The sequence below is a fragment of the Octopus bimaculoides genome, chromosome 14 (genome assembly GCF_001194135.2).
Source record: "Octopus bimaculoides isolate UCB-OBI-ISO-001 chromosome 14, ASM119413v2, whole genome shotgun sequence".
Lineage (NCBI taxonomy): Eukaryota > Metazoa > Mollusca > Cephalopoda > Octopoda > Octopodidae > Octopus > Octopus bimaculoides.
Window position 1 is genome coordinate 35,457,770 of NC_068994.1, and position 13,976 is coordinate 35,471,745.

Below are 13,976 nucleotides of genomic sequence, written 5' to 3' on the forward strand. Positions count from 1 at the left end.
TGAGTATTTATCTTAATTTGTCATCCAGCTTCACCTTATGATCATATCTATTAAAGTACACTCTCAACATGAAGAACATCTTAGTTCTTCCATAATTTTTTTTTATGTATACATATATATTTTTGGTGTGGGATGAAGAAGTTTGGGAAGTTACTTGAATTTTTTTTGCAATGGAATTAACATTCATCCTATCCAGTGTCTGTATGTAAGGGAGAAGGTGTGTTTCCCATGAAACCAGAGATAAGCGCCATTCATGTGGATTTTTATGGTTTAGAAAAAAGATCAGCTAGCTTTATATATAAATAAATAGAGACACATTGAACTAAGAGTTAAGACGTAAAATTTATTCTTGTTCAGTAATTCAATAATTTTTTTTCTTTTACTTTTATGTGTTGTTGGTGATAGTGGAGATAGGTATTGTAGCCAAAAGAAGAAATCATCATCATCATCATTATTATTTAAAATCATTATAAAACTAAATACAGTAATTTATTAATAATTGTAATGATGATGACAATGATAATGATGACAGTGGTGGTGGTGGTCGTCATTGTCATCATAATGATGATGGAATAGTAATAGATTAACTTTTTATCATCATCATCATCATTATTATTATTATTATTATTATTATTATTATTATTATTATTTAGGTGGTAAGCTGGCAGAACCATTAACGTGCTAGAGGAAATGCTTGGTGATATTTCGCCTATCACTACATTCTGAGTTCAAATTTTGCCAAAGACAACTTTGCCTTTTATCCTTTCAGGGTCAATAAAAATAAGTACCAGTTGAAAACTGGGGTTGATGTAATTGACTCATCCCCTCCCCTGAATTTGCTGCCCTTGTGGCAAAAATTTGAAACCATCATTATTATTATTTTTATTACTGTCTGTCTGGCTCTCGTGCCGGTGGCACATAAAAGCAGCCACTACACTCTCGGAGCAGTTGGCATTATGAAGGGCATCTAGCTGTAGAAACTCTGCCAGATCAGATTGGAGCCTGGTGCAGCCATCTGGTTCACCAGTCCTCAGTCAAATCGTCCAACCCATGCTAGCATGGAAGGCAGACATTAAACGCTGATTATTATTATTATCATTTTTAAGGCTGTGGGCTGGCAGAATCATTAGCATGCTACCAGCTTTTCATCCACTGCTGGGGGTCAACTTTGCCTGTCATTCTTTTGGGATCAATAAAATAAGTACCAGTCAAATTGAATCAATGTAATTAACTAGCCTCTTCTTCAAAGATTTCAGGCCTGTATTAGAAAGGATTATCATTATTATCTACTGTCACTTTTTTTAACCTTTGTATGCTATGCATATATCCCTTCTTTTTCAAGGTATACCGTGTATACTTAATTCTTTTCTTTTTTACCCTTTTTTTTTACCATTTCATTATATGCAAACCCCTACACTTTGTCTTTGTATTGTCCCCCTCATCCTTCACCCTTGTGGAAAACAAATGAAATCATTATTATTATTATTATTATTATTATCATTATTATTATTAGTAGTAGTAGTCATTGTTAATAATAATAATAATACTGATGATGATGACAATGAGGAAATTAATAAGAGTCAGTGTAATAAAATAGACTACAATAATACCATAATGCTAAGCTTTGTTACTATCAAACTACTGGATTCTGGTTTGAAATAATATTCCCTCCATTAGGTCTTCTTGATAAGATAAAATGTTTTGCTGAGATGAAAATACAAACATAAAGAAGAAAAAAAAAATCTTGTATTCCTTAGATCTTTCAAACATAAGTATTTCACTCTAAAAATATCATACTGTGTGCTGCAATTATTTTAGACTTCCAACATGTTTAGCTGACCTTCACTAACCAGGTTTGACTCAACCAGCAAATAATCTACGGGGGAGCTTCTAATTCTGTTTCTCAAATAAAAATGTAGCCTATAGGGATAGAGAATTCCCCTTTTTACTTCAACCAATTTTAATAGTGCCTTGTTTGTACATAGTTCAAAGATTCCATCAGAGCAAAACCATTTGAATGCATTGCATGCCACAGATAGGTTGTAATCTTTGAACTTACCAGCTAGTGTTTCATAAAGCCCGTTGTTTCCACCTTCACTGTTAATGCTAGGACCACAGTCATCTGAACGAGATGATATTGTTGAAGATTCATTCAGATGTTTTTCTTTTTTACCTGCACCAGATGTCACAGCAGTGTCTTGAAAGCACATCTATGAAAAAAAATATACAAGATAACGACAATAATCAAATGTAGAGAATTAATTAATTTTTTCTCTCTCTTCTAGACACAATGTAGATTTGTGAGGGGAAGTTGGAAAAATCCAATCTACTATTGAATTTTAATGGAATTTGTCACTGCTTGACTAATAACAAGGTTCTTTACTCTATTAATTTTTTTGAAGCATGATAAAGCTGATTGAGTCAACCAAGTATTGTAAGATGTCCTTAGTTGAATTTTCAAATATTTTATTACGAGACCCTGTTCACTTTATATCATTCTAGACACAAACTTAAGACTTGCCTGTAGTTTTCACAAGCCATGCACAATATCAATAAATAAATTGAGAAACTTTGCGATTAAATGTACATAGCAAAATCATTTCAGGCCTTGCCCTAAAATAACTTTGATGTTGTAACCCCAAGAGCAAGGCAAGAAATAATTTCATATATAGATATTGTTAATTGGTTCATCTGCTCTGTGGAGTGTTTCATAGCTTGGTGATTAATATTAGCAATGAGCACAAAGGTCAGTGAGTTCACAGGAAGAATAGATTACTTATGAAATGCCCAACAGCATTTAAACACATTCAGATACATCTTTCCAAGTTCAAAATTTTGCCAGGTTCAACCTTTGTCTTTCATCCCTCTGGCATTAATAAAATAAATATCAAGTACATTCTGTGACTAGAATTGATTGACTATATCTCTTTTAACTTTATGACAATGTAAGAAATCTATATTGAAGCAGAGTACAGAGAGCTGTTAGTTGGAAGATATCACAGAACATATGAATAGATATGATAAAGTATTAAATTAAATCTATCATTTTGAGTTCAAATTCCACTGAGAGTTGACTTTGTATTACATCAGTTCAGACATTGACATATGAAAAGCCAGCAAAATACTGAGGTTAATTTTATCAATTACAATAACCTTTTTCTGCATAAAAATATTGATTTGTTTGCCCAAGGGAGAAATTAATATGGTATGGTGAGTAAATTAATCTATTGGTGTTTACATTGCATATGGACGCAGGCCTGGTTGAACTTTTAAATGACATAATGTGATGTTTGTATATATTGAAATATATAGATTTAATTGTATTTGTAGCATACACCCGATATGTAGGCATACCTTCCTCTAATAAATAGATTTGACTCACACAGACACACAGAGACTCACACATACCTCAAAGACCTAAATTCAGTTATAAAAAATATTTATGCTAAACATTATCAGTTACATTTGGACATCTTTTTATAAAATAAATACCATATGTTACAATGAGAACACTTTATTAATAAATCCTCCTCATCATCGTCATCATCATCCTCATTTTCATCATCATTGTCATCTTCGTCATCATGGTCACTGTCTTCAATATCACTGATAACTATGATGTCAGCAGCAGCAATGGCATCATCAGCATCCTCGTCATCATCATCATCACTACTTTATAAGTGAATTTTGTAGACAGACACAATATAAAGTCCATCATATGTGTGTGTGTATGTGTGTCCTTGTATGTGTGTCTGTATATGTGCCTGTATGTATAAATGCATGATTGTGTTTGCACATATTGTTAATAGTTTACTTGGTGCTGCTGAAATTTCTAGTTGGTACTATGACTTCTTCCACTACACTTTTAAAAAATACTCTACCTGATAAAGCAGGTAAGGTTTGATCACAGGAGAAGCATCTTGGTTGTAAAAATCCTGCCTCAAAACTCCTCTCCAATTCATGACAGCATGGAAAAATAGATGCTAAATGAATGACCAAATAAATATTGTCTTTATCTATCTATCTATCTATCTATCTATCTATCTATCTATCTATCTCTCTCTATATATATATACTAAAAGGTCTAGTCTATTTTGTGTTGGTATGGTGGGCTGTGTGCCTCAGTGGTCCTGAGAGTTATGTCAGTGGAGCACAAGCTCCTCCTTGTATAGTATCACATGTTGACCCCATTCTTAGATATTTGTCATATATATATATATATATATATATATTAAGGAATAAAAAAATTATTTTAACTTTACAGGCAAAAATCGGTATATTATTACACCGGGTTTCATAATATATAATATATATGTATATTACTAATTTAGAGACGAACCACCACTCTACAACTCAGTCAACTCAGAACCCATCCAAATCCATGCTGTGAGGCATATACCATCTTAATATACCTAAGATTTAAATCTAAAAATTTTAATTAAATAATATATTACATAAATAAATCATAGAAATATTAATTTTAAAAAATTTAAAAGTTAAAATTATAAATTGGACAGTAAAAATTACCATGATAATATACAGTATTGAAGTATAGATTTAAAAGTTAGTGCTAGTATATAGACTACGCGCGTTTCATTGCTGGAATAGGACTATATAAAATCATAAGCATATTCTATCAGAGTTCATTAGAACGGGGAAATACTAAAATAATAACGAAAATATCGAAAAAGAAAAACCTACCTAAAATAAAAAGTTTATTGAAGATTAATAAAATACTAAAATACTTAAAACTCACAGATTTACACAGAATAATAACTATACCAAATACGAAAGTTATGTATTACTTAAAAAATGTTATGAAACAGTGTAAAAGACTGCTCATGTTATCGATGAATACTTAAGGTAAAGGTAGTTATATGTTCCAATTTGTATAATATTGTGATGATTAAAGTGTATTCTAAAGCTAATTTGTTGTATCTTACGCTACTGATCATAACTATAAGTTGGTAACTAATCCTAGGTTTAAATAAATAAGTTAGTTATCTAAACTTATTATATAAGTAATTTAATTTATGTCTGCATTTAATATTACGTTCATCGTGGGAGTTATTTTTTATTAGATAATAATATCTCTTTGAATTCGTTAGTACATAATAAGCAGAATTTATTCCCTATCCTATATGATTTAACCTTGCAAACTATTTCCCATTTTAACTCGTATCCTATTCTTTTTTATTTAAGTTTCCAAATGGATTTACTAAGGCCCATAGAGTTCATTAAATTTCTATTCTTAAAAGAATTCATATGTTGCGCCACCCGGGATTTAATTTTATTGCAAGTCGATCCAATGTAGGTAGTATTTTGTGTTATCATTTTCACTACAGTCATGATCCTTCAACATCACTATTTTAGTAATTATAATACGTATTTAGCTCTGGTAATGGACACCATGTTTATCACCTGACTTTTCAGTATTAATGTTCATAGCATTATTTACGTAATGTAGAATTTTCGTATGTATATAGTTATTACTCTGCGTTAATTTGCAAGTTTAAGTATTTTTCTAATTTTAATCCTCAAGAATCTTTTTATTTTAGGTAGATTTTATTTTTCGATATTTTCGTTATTATTTTAGAAATTATAATACGCATGTACTTCTGGGTAATAGACGTCATATTTATCACGTGACCTTTTAGTATAAATTCTATAACAGCCATTTTGATTCAGTCCACAGTTACTCACCGGCAGGTAAGTCATGTTTTCTTATTTTAATTTTAATTTTATAAACAGTATTGACATCCATCTTTTAGTAACTTCATACACTAACACGTTTTTTTACTATTATCTACTTATTCCATAATGTTTTAACCTTGTTTACTATAATACTCTTTTTCAATATTTTTAGATTGTAACTCTTAATAATTATATTAATAACCGTTAATGTAGGGATCAGTTTACAGATTTTGTCTCTTTGTATATATATATTTATTTCTCATGTTTATGTTTATTCCTTGAATGATTTTAGGTATTTTCTTAGAGATTTGAGCTGAAGAGTGACTGATTTTGGGAGTAAAATCATTTCCCCGTTCTAATGAACTCTGATAGAATTTGCTTATGATTTTATATAGTCCTATTTCAGCAATGAAATGCACGGAGTCTATATACTAGCACTAACGGTTTACATCTATACTTCTATAGTGTATATTATCGTGGTAATTTTTACTGTCCAATTTATAATTTTAACTTTTAAATTTTTTAAAATTAATATTTCTATGATTTATTTATGTAATATATTATTTAATTAAAATTTTTAGATTTAAATCTTAGGTATATTAAGATGGTATATGCCTCACAACATGGATTTGGACGGGTTCTGAGTTGTAGAGTGGTGGTTCATCTCTAAATTAGTAAGATATATATATATATATATATATATATATATATATATAAGTATATATATATATATATATATATAAGTATATATATATATATATATATATGTGTGTGTGTGTTATTTGTTTTTAGGTTTAATTATAATAAAAACAATTTTGCATTTAATCTGAGGGGTGACTCTATACTTTTGATGAGTACTAAATTAATTATTCTTAAACAAAAGAATATTTTTGACAGTGATGTCGAAGTTGTTTCAGCCTATTGAGCATGTGTGTGTGATGCCTTGATCTTGTATAAAAGCCTGTCTCAGATGCATTTCTGATCAACCTATGCAGGCATGATAAAATGGATGTCAAATGAACAAATAAAGCTCTTAGAAAAAGATGTCAGTTGCAACACCTGTTTTTCTCATTCTCATATGTTGAAGTCTGGAGGAATTAATCCTAGCAGTGATTGACAGAAATGATTATGAAAACTTCAGCAATTGGTTCTATTCATTGAAATTGCATGGGATAAATAAAATATTGATTACTTGGTGAAATACCATTATGACATACTCGGATATTTTTAAAAAGTTGTCTACGAAAGCAAAATCTTTTTTTAAAATTTTATAAAAAAGATAAAAGAAAATGAATGTAAAGAAACCAACCATAATAATAAGCACCAAATTAAGTTAGCTGGTGAATAACAGAATACATTGAGATAGATAGTAGAGATAGGATTTAAAATAACTACAAATATTGTTGCAGTACATATTTTTATTGACAGGATTCTTTGGTTGTCCCAGAGTGGTACTCTACCAGTTTTGGGAAATTTTATTTTCAATTTTCTTGTTAATTCGTATTGTTGTGTTTTTTGCACATGTATATTTAAATCTATATGTAAATCTCCTTTGCTCTTTGTCTTTGTTTTGTCCTGAAAAATTTTTTTTTTTCATTGCTCTTGAGGCCATTAAAAAATATACCATTATAATTGAGTAAGAGAGCAGCACACACCTTTTAGGGTCAATAAAATATGTACCGGTTGAACATTGGAGTTGATGTAACTAACTTGCCCTCTCCCCTATCTTGCTGGCCTTGTGACAAAATTTGAAACTATAATTATTATTATTTTCATATACACTCAAAAGATTAGACTGTTGGAGAAGAAAAGAATCCTAACATTGGGCTACAACAAGTAGCCTTAGATGCCAAGAACCTTCCTAAGTATCCTAGCTATCCCTAATATCACTGTTTTCTGGAGTTGTACTAAACTGGGTTTTATGCTTATTTCCTCTATCCATTCATTCAGATCTTTAGGGATAGTTCCCAATGCACCTAGAACTACTGGGATACATTTTACTCGAATTTTCCACAGTCTCTATAATTCAATAGCTAGGTCCTGGTACTTTGCTATTTCTTCATCATTTGGGACTATAAAGTCAATTATCTGGCACTTTCTATTCTCTTTTTCTACGACTACCAAATCAGGCCTTCTAGCTTCTATTACTCTGTCAGTCTGACAGAGTAATAGAACTTTCCTTTCAGCAACCATAACCATCTCTCACTACTACTATTTGCTGCAACTATCTTTGAGAATCTACCATGCAACTCCTTCTCCTACCAGTCAGATAATTTCTGTTCTCTTTTCTAGATTTTAACTTTGTTGAGGGTTCCTATGTCTTGCTGTGACTTTAGCAGCTTTTAATGAACTTTCTTCACTTGTACCTACTTCGGAGTTTATATCTATTCTAGCTAACTCCATGCAGTCTTTTATTGATATTAACCCTCTTCTGCCTTCCTTTCTAGGTAGGTATAATCTTGCTAGTCCTCCATTTATATTGAATTCCTTCCTAGTTCTTTAGTCTAGCTTTGCTAATTCAGTTTTTGTCCAATCTACAAAAGCTGCTGAGTATCTAAGTAATGATACTCCCCAAGTATTTACAGCCTTCACTAGATTTGGACCATTTAGCTTTGACTTCATTAGTTTCCTCACCCTTCTAATGTACTCCTTCTAAATTTTTGTTTTCATTTCTGTTGTTAGTATCTTGTCAGATTCTAATACTCCTAGATACTTATAACTCTCTCCTCCTTTCAATGATTTTAATGTCTGGCCATCTGGTAACTGAATGCCTTCATTGTTGACTACCTGTCCCCTTCTCATGACTAATATTGCACACTTATCTATGCCAAATTCCATGCCTATATCTTTGCTAAAGAGTCTTACTGTCTCTATTAAAAGATCTATCTCTTTTTCATTCTTCCTAAAAAGCTTCAGATCATTCATGTAGAGCAAATGGTTTGTTTTTCCTTACTATTTATTAATTGATGCCCTATCTTTGCCTTCCTTAATACTAAACTGAGGGTGATCAAACATAAGACAAATATTAAAAGGGACAGCGAGTCTCCCTGGAAAATCCCACTTTTGGCATTTATTATTATTAACATTGTTGTTATTATCATTATTGAGAGAGCAGTGTATGCCATCAAAGTGAGACTGTACAAATATATGAAGCCCAATATACCCATCAGGACTATCTGTCTGATAAGGGTACACCAGGCACATGCATCACAGCCATATGTGCACAACATGGTGATCTCATATTAAGATAAACAGTGCATGTCCTTGTGGGTGGGACCCAATTAGAATTATCTTTGGGTTGAGGAGCCCATCCTATTCAAAAGACACCTGAAGAAGGGTTGTTTAAGGATGATGAATGAAACAATCATGTTTCCAGGGGTGAATTATTCAAACACCCAAAGAATCTTTCTCAATGCATGGCTATGATGCTCCGTCACTACTCCTGCTCATGATCAGAGATGCACATATTGTCAGCCACTAAGGGACATGCTCAAGTGGTTAAGGTCAAGCAAATTTGTGGAATTGAGCAGAATATTTGATATAACAATATTTCTGCGTCAGCAATTAAGTGCTGAATCTGTCTGAAATGTAATGGAAAGTAGGTCAGTTTCAAAACATTGATGTCCAGGTCACAAAAGCAAAGTTTGAAGGGAATAGTAGTGATTTCCTTCGATTCTGGATAGAAGCAAATAAAAAATAACACTTACTTATGAAAGACAAAAAAAATAAAAATTTTGTTACACAATGTTAGTTCTCTGCACCACCAAATGCAGTTCTGTATGTTCTTCTTTCTTTTAACAAGATGTAACCTCAACAGAATTTCTGTTCATGGTTGAGGACATTTCTCTCTTTGTGTGCCATTAATTCTCCAGAGAAGAGCAGTGGCAGCAGAAGCATTGTTGCTGTCATCGTTATCATCACCACCATTTACTTTTCCATGCTTGCATGAGTTGGAACTACTTTCTATAGCCAGATGCCTTCCTGTTCTCAACTCATGCCTGCTTAAAACAAAGGTGATATTTCCCCATAGCTGGACATATTTTGATGGCAGACTGGAAACAAGGAATTCCACTTGCATGATGACAATGCTCATTTATAATTATTCCATGATGTCAAGAAAAGGAAACGTCAGCATGCACGCATGTGTGCACACACACATACACATACACACTACTTCCAATTCAACTCCCAAGCTTTGGTTAGTCTGAAGCTATTGTGGAAGACACTTGTCAAAGATACCACAAATTGTGACTGAACTCAAAACCCTGTGGTCAGAAAGGGTATTTCTTAACCATATAGCCATGCCTGTGACTAAAAGCATAAACATTACAATTTCCTATCTTTGAAATACAGGGACTTAATCATCTAGTCAAAAAGTATTTTGCACCTTGAAACAATGATTATGAATGATTTCTGACATTGATGTATGATTATAACTTATCCACGAGTGAGTAGACCCTGGCTTTAGTTAACCCACAGTTTGACTGAAATCTGCATGTCCCAATGAGGGAACTTATACATAACTACTTGGCCTGCTAGAAATCATACTCACTTAAATTATTTCCTACTGTCTTAGAAAAGACACATTGGATAATAGTATCCTAACTTTCCTGCAGATAGGCACAGTTGTAGCTTTGTGGTAAGAAGTATGATTCTCAACTTATATGGTCCCTGGTTCTGTCCCACTGCATGGAATTACTTCTTTCTTTAATGCACATGGAAGATCTGAAAGAAATACCACTGAGCATATTGTCCAATGCACTAACAATTCTGCTAACTTGCATGAACAATTACAAATAATAATAATACTTATTCAATTCCTGTGATCCTGAAATTATGAAAAAGACAAAGTTGGTAGGAATTGGATGCCAAACTAAATGGGGACAGCACTTTATTAATTCTTACATCCTGCTAAAATTGGTAAGAAAATAATGGCTGCCTTTGTTAAAGGAAGAAAAAAGAAAAAGATTCATAGTTATTAACAATATGTAATCATAAACTGAAATATATTTTCTCAGAAAAAAAACTATTTACATTGGTATTTTTTCATATTCATACTATTGAGGACGCTGCCCCCTAACCCTCCCAGGAATGAGTGGGTAAAGATGAGATGAGAGATATTCCTACTGTAAATTAAAGGTCTGCTTTCACCTAGTGTGATTTGATGACTTATTTTTGATACCAGCTAGTTGGAGCTATTTCTCTGCAATTACTTCAATATTGTTCTTGGAAAAGAATGAATAGTGCAACACCTGATTTTCTCAGCCTCATATATTGAAGTTTTAGAGGAATTAATCCTAAGAGTGACAGAAAGGATTACGAAAACTCCAGCAATTGGCTCTATTCATCGCAACTGCATGTGATAAATAAAATATTGATTACTTGGTGAAATACCATTATGACATATACTGATAGTTTTAAAAAGATGTCCCTCAAAGCAAAATCTTTCAACAAATTTTCAAAAAGTGAATAAAATAATGAACATTGATTTAAGTATGTTGGTGGGTGACAGAATAAATTATTTGAGACAGACAGTAGAGTGGAATTTAAAAGAAAATTTAAAAAGCATGAATGCTATTAGTGAGGAACACATTTATTTAAAAATATGGTAAAAATGAGAGTATATTGCATGGAAATTTTTTATGGTATCCTGAAAATTGTCAAGTTATCCCTCAAACCATTTTTGCATTTAATTCTAATAAAAGCTCTGTGATTCTAATCTACTTTTTTATATATGTTTTTTACATCCATGGCTTCATTTTAATTTTATTTTTTTTTTTGTGTTAAGACCATCCTCATTTAAATATATTCCAACACAGTTCATTATGCCAGCTCAGTTTGGTGTAATCTGTGGCAACGAACTTTTGTTGCTTCTAATCCAACCATACCTTCCAGGATCAGAGAAAGAGTGAGATGTACTTTTCTTTAATGGTGTTGGCATTAGTCTCTTCAAAAATATGGCAAGTGCATTAAAGCAAGAAGTAATCCCCTTTCTCCACACTCAATTCATGATGCAACTCTCAATTCCAAGTTGAAGTTAATTTATATCTCTTGTACTATTGATGGCTCTTGGGTAACATATTAGCATCAGTTCATTTCATTATATTCTTCTATAACATTTTTCTCTCTTTCTGCTGAAGTAAGATATTTATATATTATATTGCAAGTAAAAGAAAATGTGGATGCCATGAGTTTCAGCACAGGCAATCCATTGACTCAAATAAAAACACACTGTAAGAAATTTATATTATATCATAAGTGGGATAGAATATGAACACTACAAGTCCACGACGCAGGTAGCCCATCAAGGAGAGTGATAACTTAAATAAAAACTGATATAGAGTAAGGGGAATTCATTAGTCCTGATGCTACTTCTCTCATGCTGGTGGTACAGTAAAATATGCATAGTCCATGCTGTAAATAGATTAGTGATAAGAAGGGTAGTCAGCTGTAAAACCAAAATGTATCACAATATAAAAGACAGGCAGTATTTTGGTTATTGTTGTTGTTCCTGTATGTGTCAGATTATGAAGAACCACAATATGTAATGAGATGCTAAGACTTGTCCAACCCATTCCACTGTGGAGTAAAAACACAGAAATAAAACCAAAACATGTCAAATAATCTTTTCTTTTCTACTCTAGGCAAAAAGCCTGAAATTTTTGGAGAGGTGGCCAGACAATTAGATCAACCCCAGTACCCAGTACACAACTGGTACTTAATTTATCGATCCTGAAAGGATGAAAGGCAAAGTCAAAGGCAGAATTTGAACTCAGAATGTAAAGACAAATGAAATACCACTAAGCATTTCGCTCAGCATGTTAACATTTCTTCCAGCTCACTGCCTTCAAAACATGTAAAATAATGATATTAATGATGATGATGACAATGGCAACAATGACAGCGATGATGATGACAATAATGGCTTCTGCACTGTTTCTTCTTACCAAATTTCATACATGAGGTATTGATCAACCTGAGGTTATGGTTAAAGCCACTAACTCAAAATGCCACACATTGATATCCAACCCCAAGAAACCTATGACTATAGTTTTTTAGCATTTAAACCAGCCATATCTGACTGAAATATTCTTCCTGTTTCATGTTCAAACTGTCCAGATCCAGCCTCTCATACCTACCCTACAATGTCATTCTAAAAATAAACTATCAGATCATAAGAATTTTGAAGCTACAACACAATGCGTGGTTAATTCATAACAATGTGAATAAATATGCCTTACCTTTGACAGAATAGAATAATCTAAATACTAAAAGGCTAAACTATGTGATTCAAGATTCTTAAATTCACATTAAATCTTCTTACCCTATATATCTTTCTTTTTTTATCTTTTTACTTGTTTCAGTCACTGGATTGCAGCCATGCTGGGATACTGTCTTGAAGCGTTTAGTTGAGCAAATTGAACCCAGAACTTATTTTTCTTTTCAGGTCTTGTACTTACACTACCGAACGACTAAGTTACAGGGGGCAAACAAAACAACACAAACATGTAAACATGCAGATATATTTATATATATAATGGGCTTCCACACAGTTTCCATCTACCAGATTCAGTCACAAGATATTGATTGATCCAGAGTTACAGAAGAAGACACTTGGTCAACATGTCACATGGTGGGACTGAACCTGAAATCATGTAGTTGCAATCAAGCTTCTTAACTACACAGCTATGCCTTGTAGAAATCTGTATCATTCTACATACAGAAGAAATAATCAGTATTAACCCCCAAAATAAGATGGTGAATAGACAGAACTATTAGCAAGCCAGCAAAACGATTAGCAGCATTTCGTCCTTTACATCCTGAGTTCAAATTCTGCCAATGTTGACTTTGCTTTCATCATTTTGAAGTCAATAAAATAAAAACCAGCTGAGCACTAGGGTCGATGTAATCGACTTATCTTCTCCCCACCCCCAGACTACTAGCCTTGTGCCCAAATTAGAAATCAATATTAATCCCTAAAATGGAGCTGTACTCATAACAAGACAGCTATCTATTTTTGGCACCTTATTCATATTTACTTATCTATTCATCTTTTATATTTAACTTGTTACACTCATTGGACTGTAGCTATGCTTAGGCATCACCTTGAAGAGTTTAGCTGAAGAAATTGACACCAGAACTTATTCTATTGGTCTTTTTTGCCAAACCGCTAGTGTTATGGGAATGTAAACACCAACACCAGTTGTCAAGTGGTGGATGGGAAAAATACAATGAAGTGCACACACACACACACGCACGTATGTATGTATATATGTATATAT

The 13,976-nt window shown here is 32.5% G+C and overlaps 1 protein-coding gene and 1 long non-coding RNA gene across 5 annotated transcripts in view; one reads left to right on the forward strand and one right to left on the reverse strand.

Moving 5' to 3' along the window:
* The window catches only part of LOC106881593 (protocadherin beta-15), a 363,194-nt gene that overhangs the window by 124,649 nt on the left and 224,569 nt on the right, over positions 1-13,976 (reverse strand). For 3 of the 4 annotated variants that reach the window (XM_052973058.1, XM_052973057.1, XM_052973059.1), the window contains exon 3: positions 2,060-2,210. The exons of the other annotated variant lie outside the window; for it this stretch is intronic. In XM_052973058.1, the coding sequence (XP_052829018.1) occupies positions 2,060-2,210 (151 nt within the window). The remainder of the gene's footprint in view (positions 1-2,059; positions 2,211-13,976) is intronic. 4 annotated transcript variants of the gene reach the window in all.
* The window catches only part of LOC128249440 (uncharacterized), a 347,579-nt gene continuing 339,294 nt past the window's right edge, over positions 5,692-13,976 (forward strand). Inside the window, exon 1 of the long non-coding RNA XR_008265561.1 lies at positions 5,692-5,709. This is a non-coding gene — a long non-coding RNA (uncharacterized LOC128249440). The remainder of the gene's footprint in view (positions 5,710-13,976) is intronic.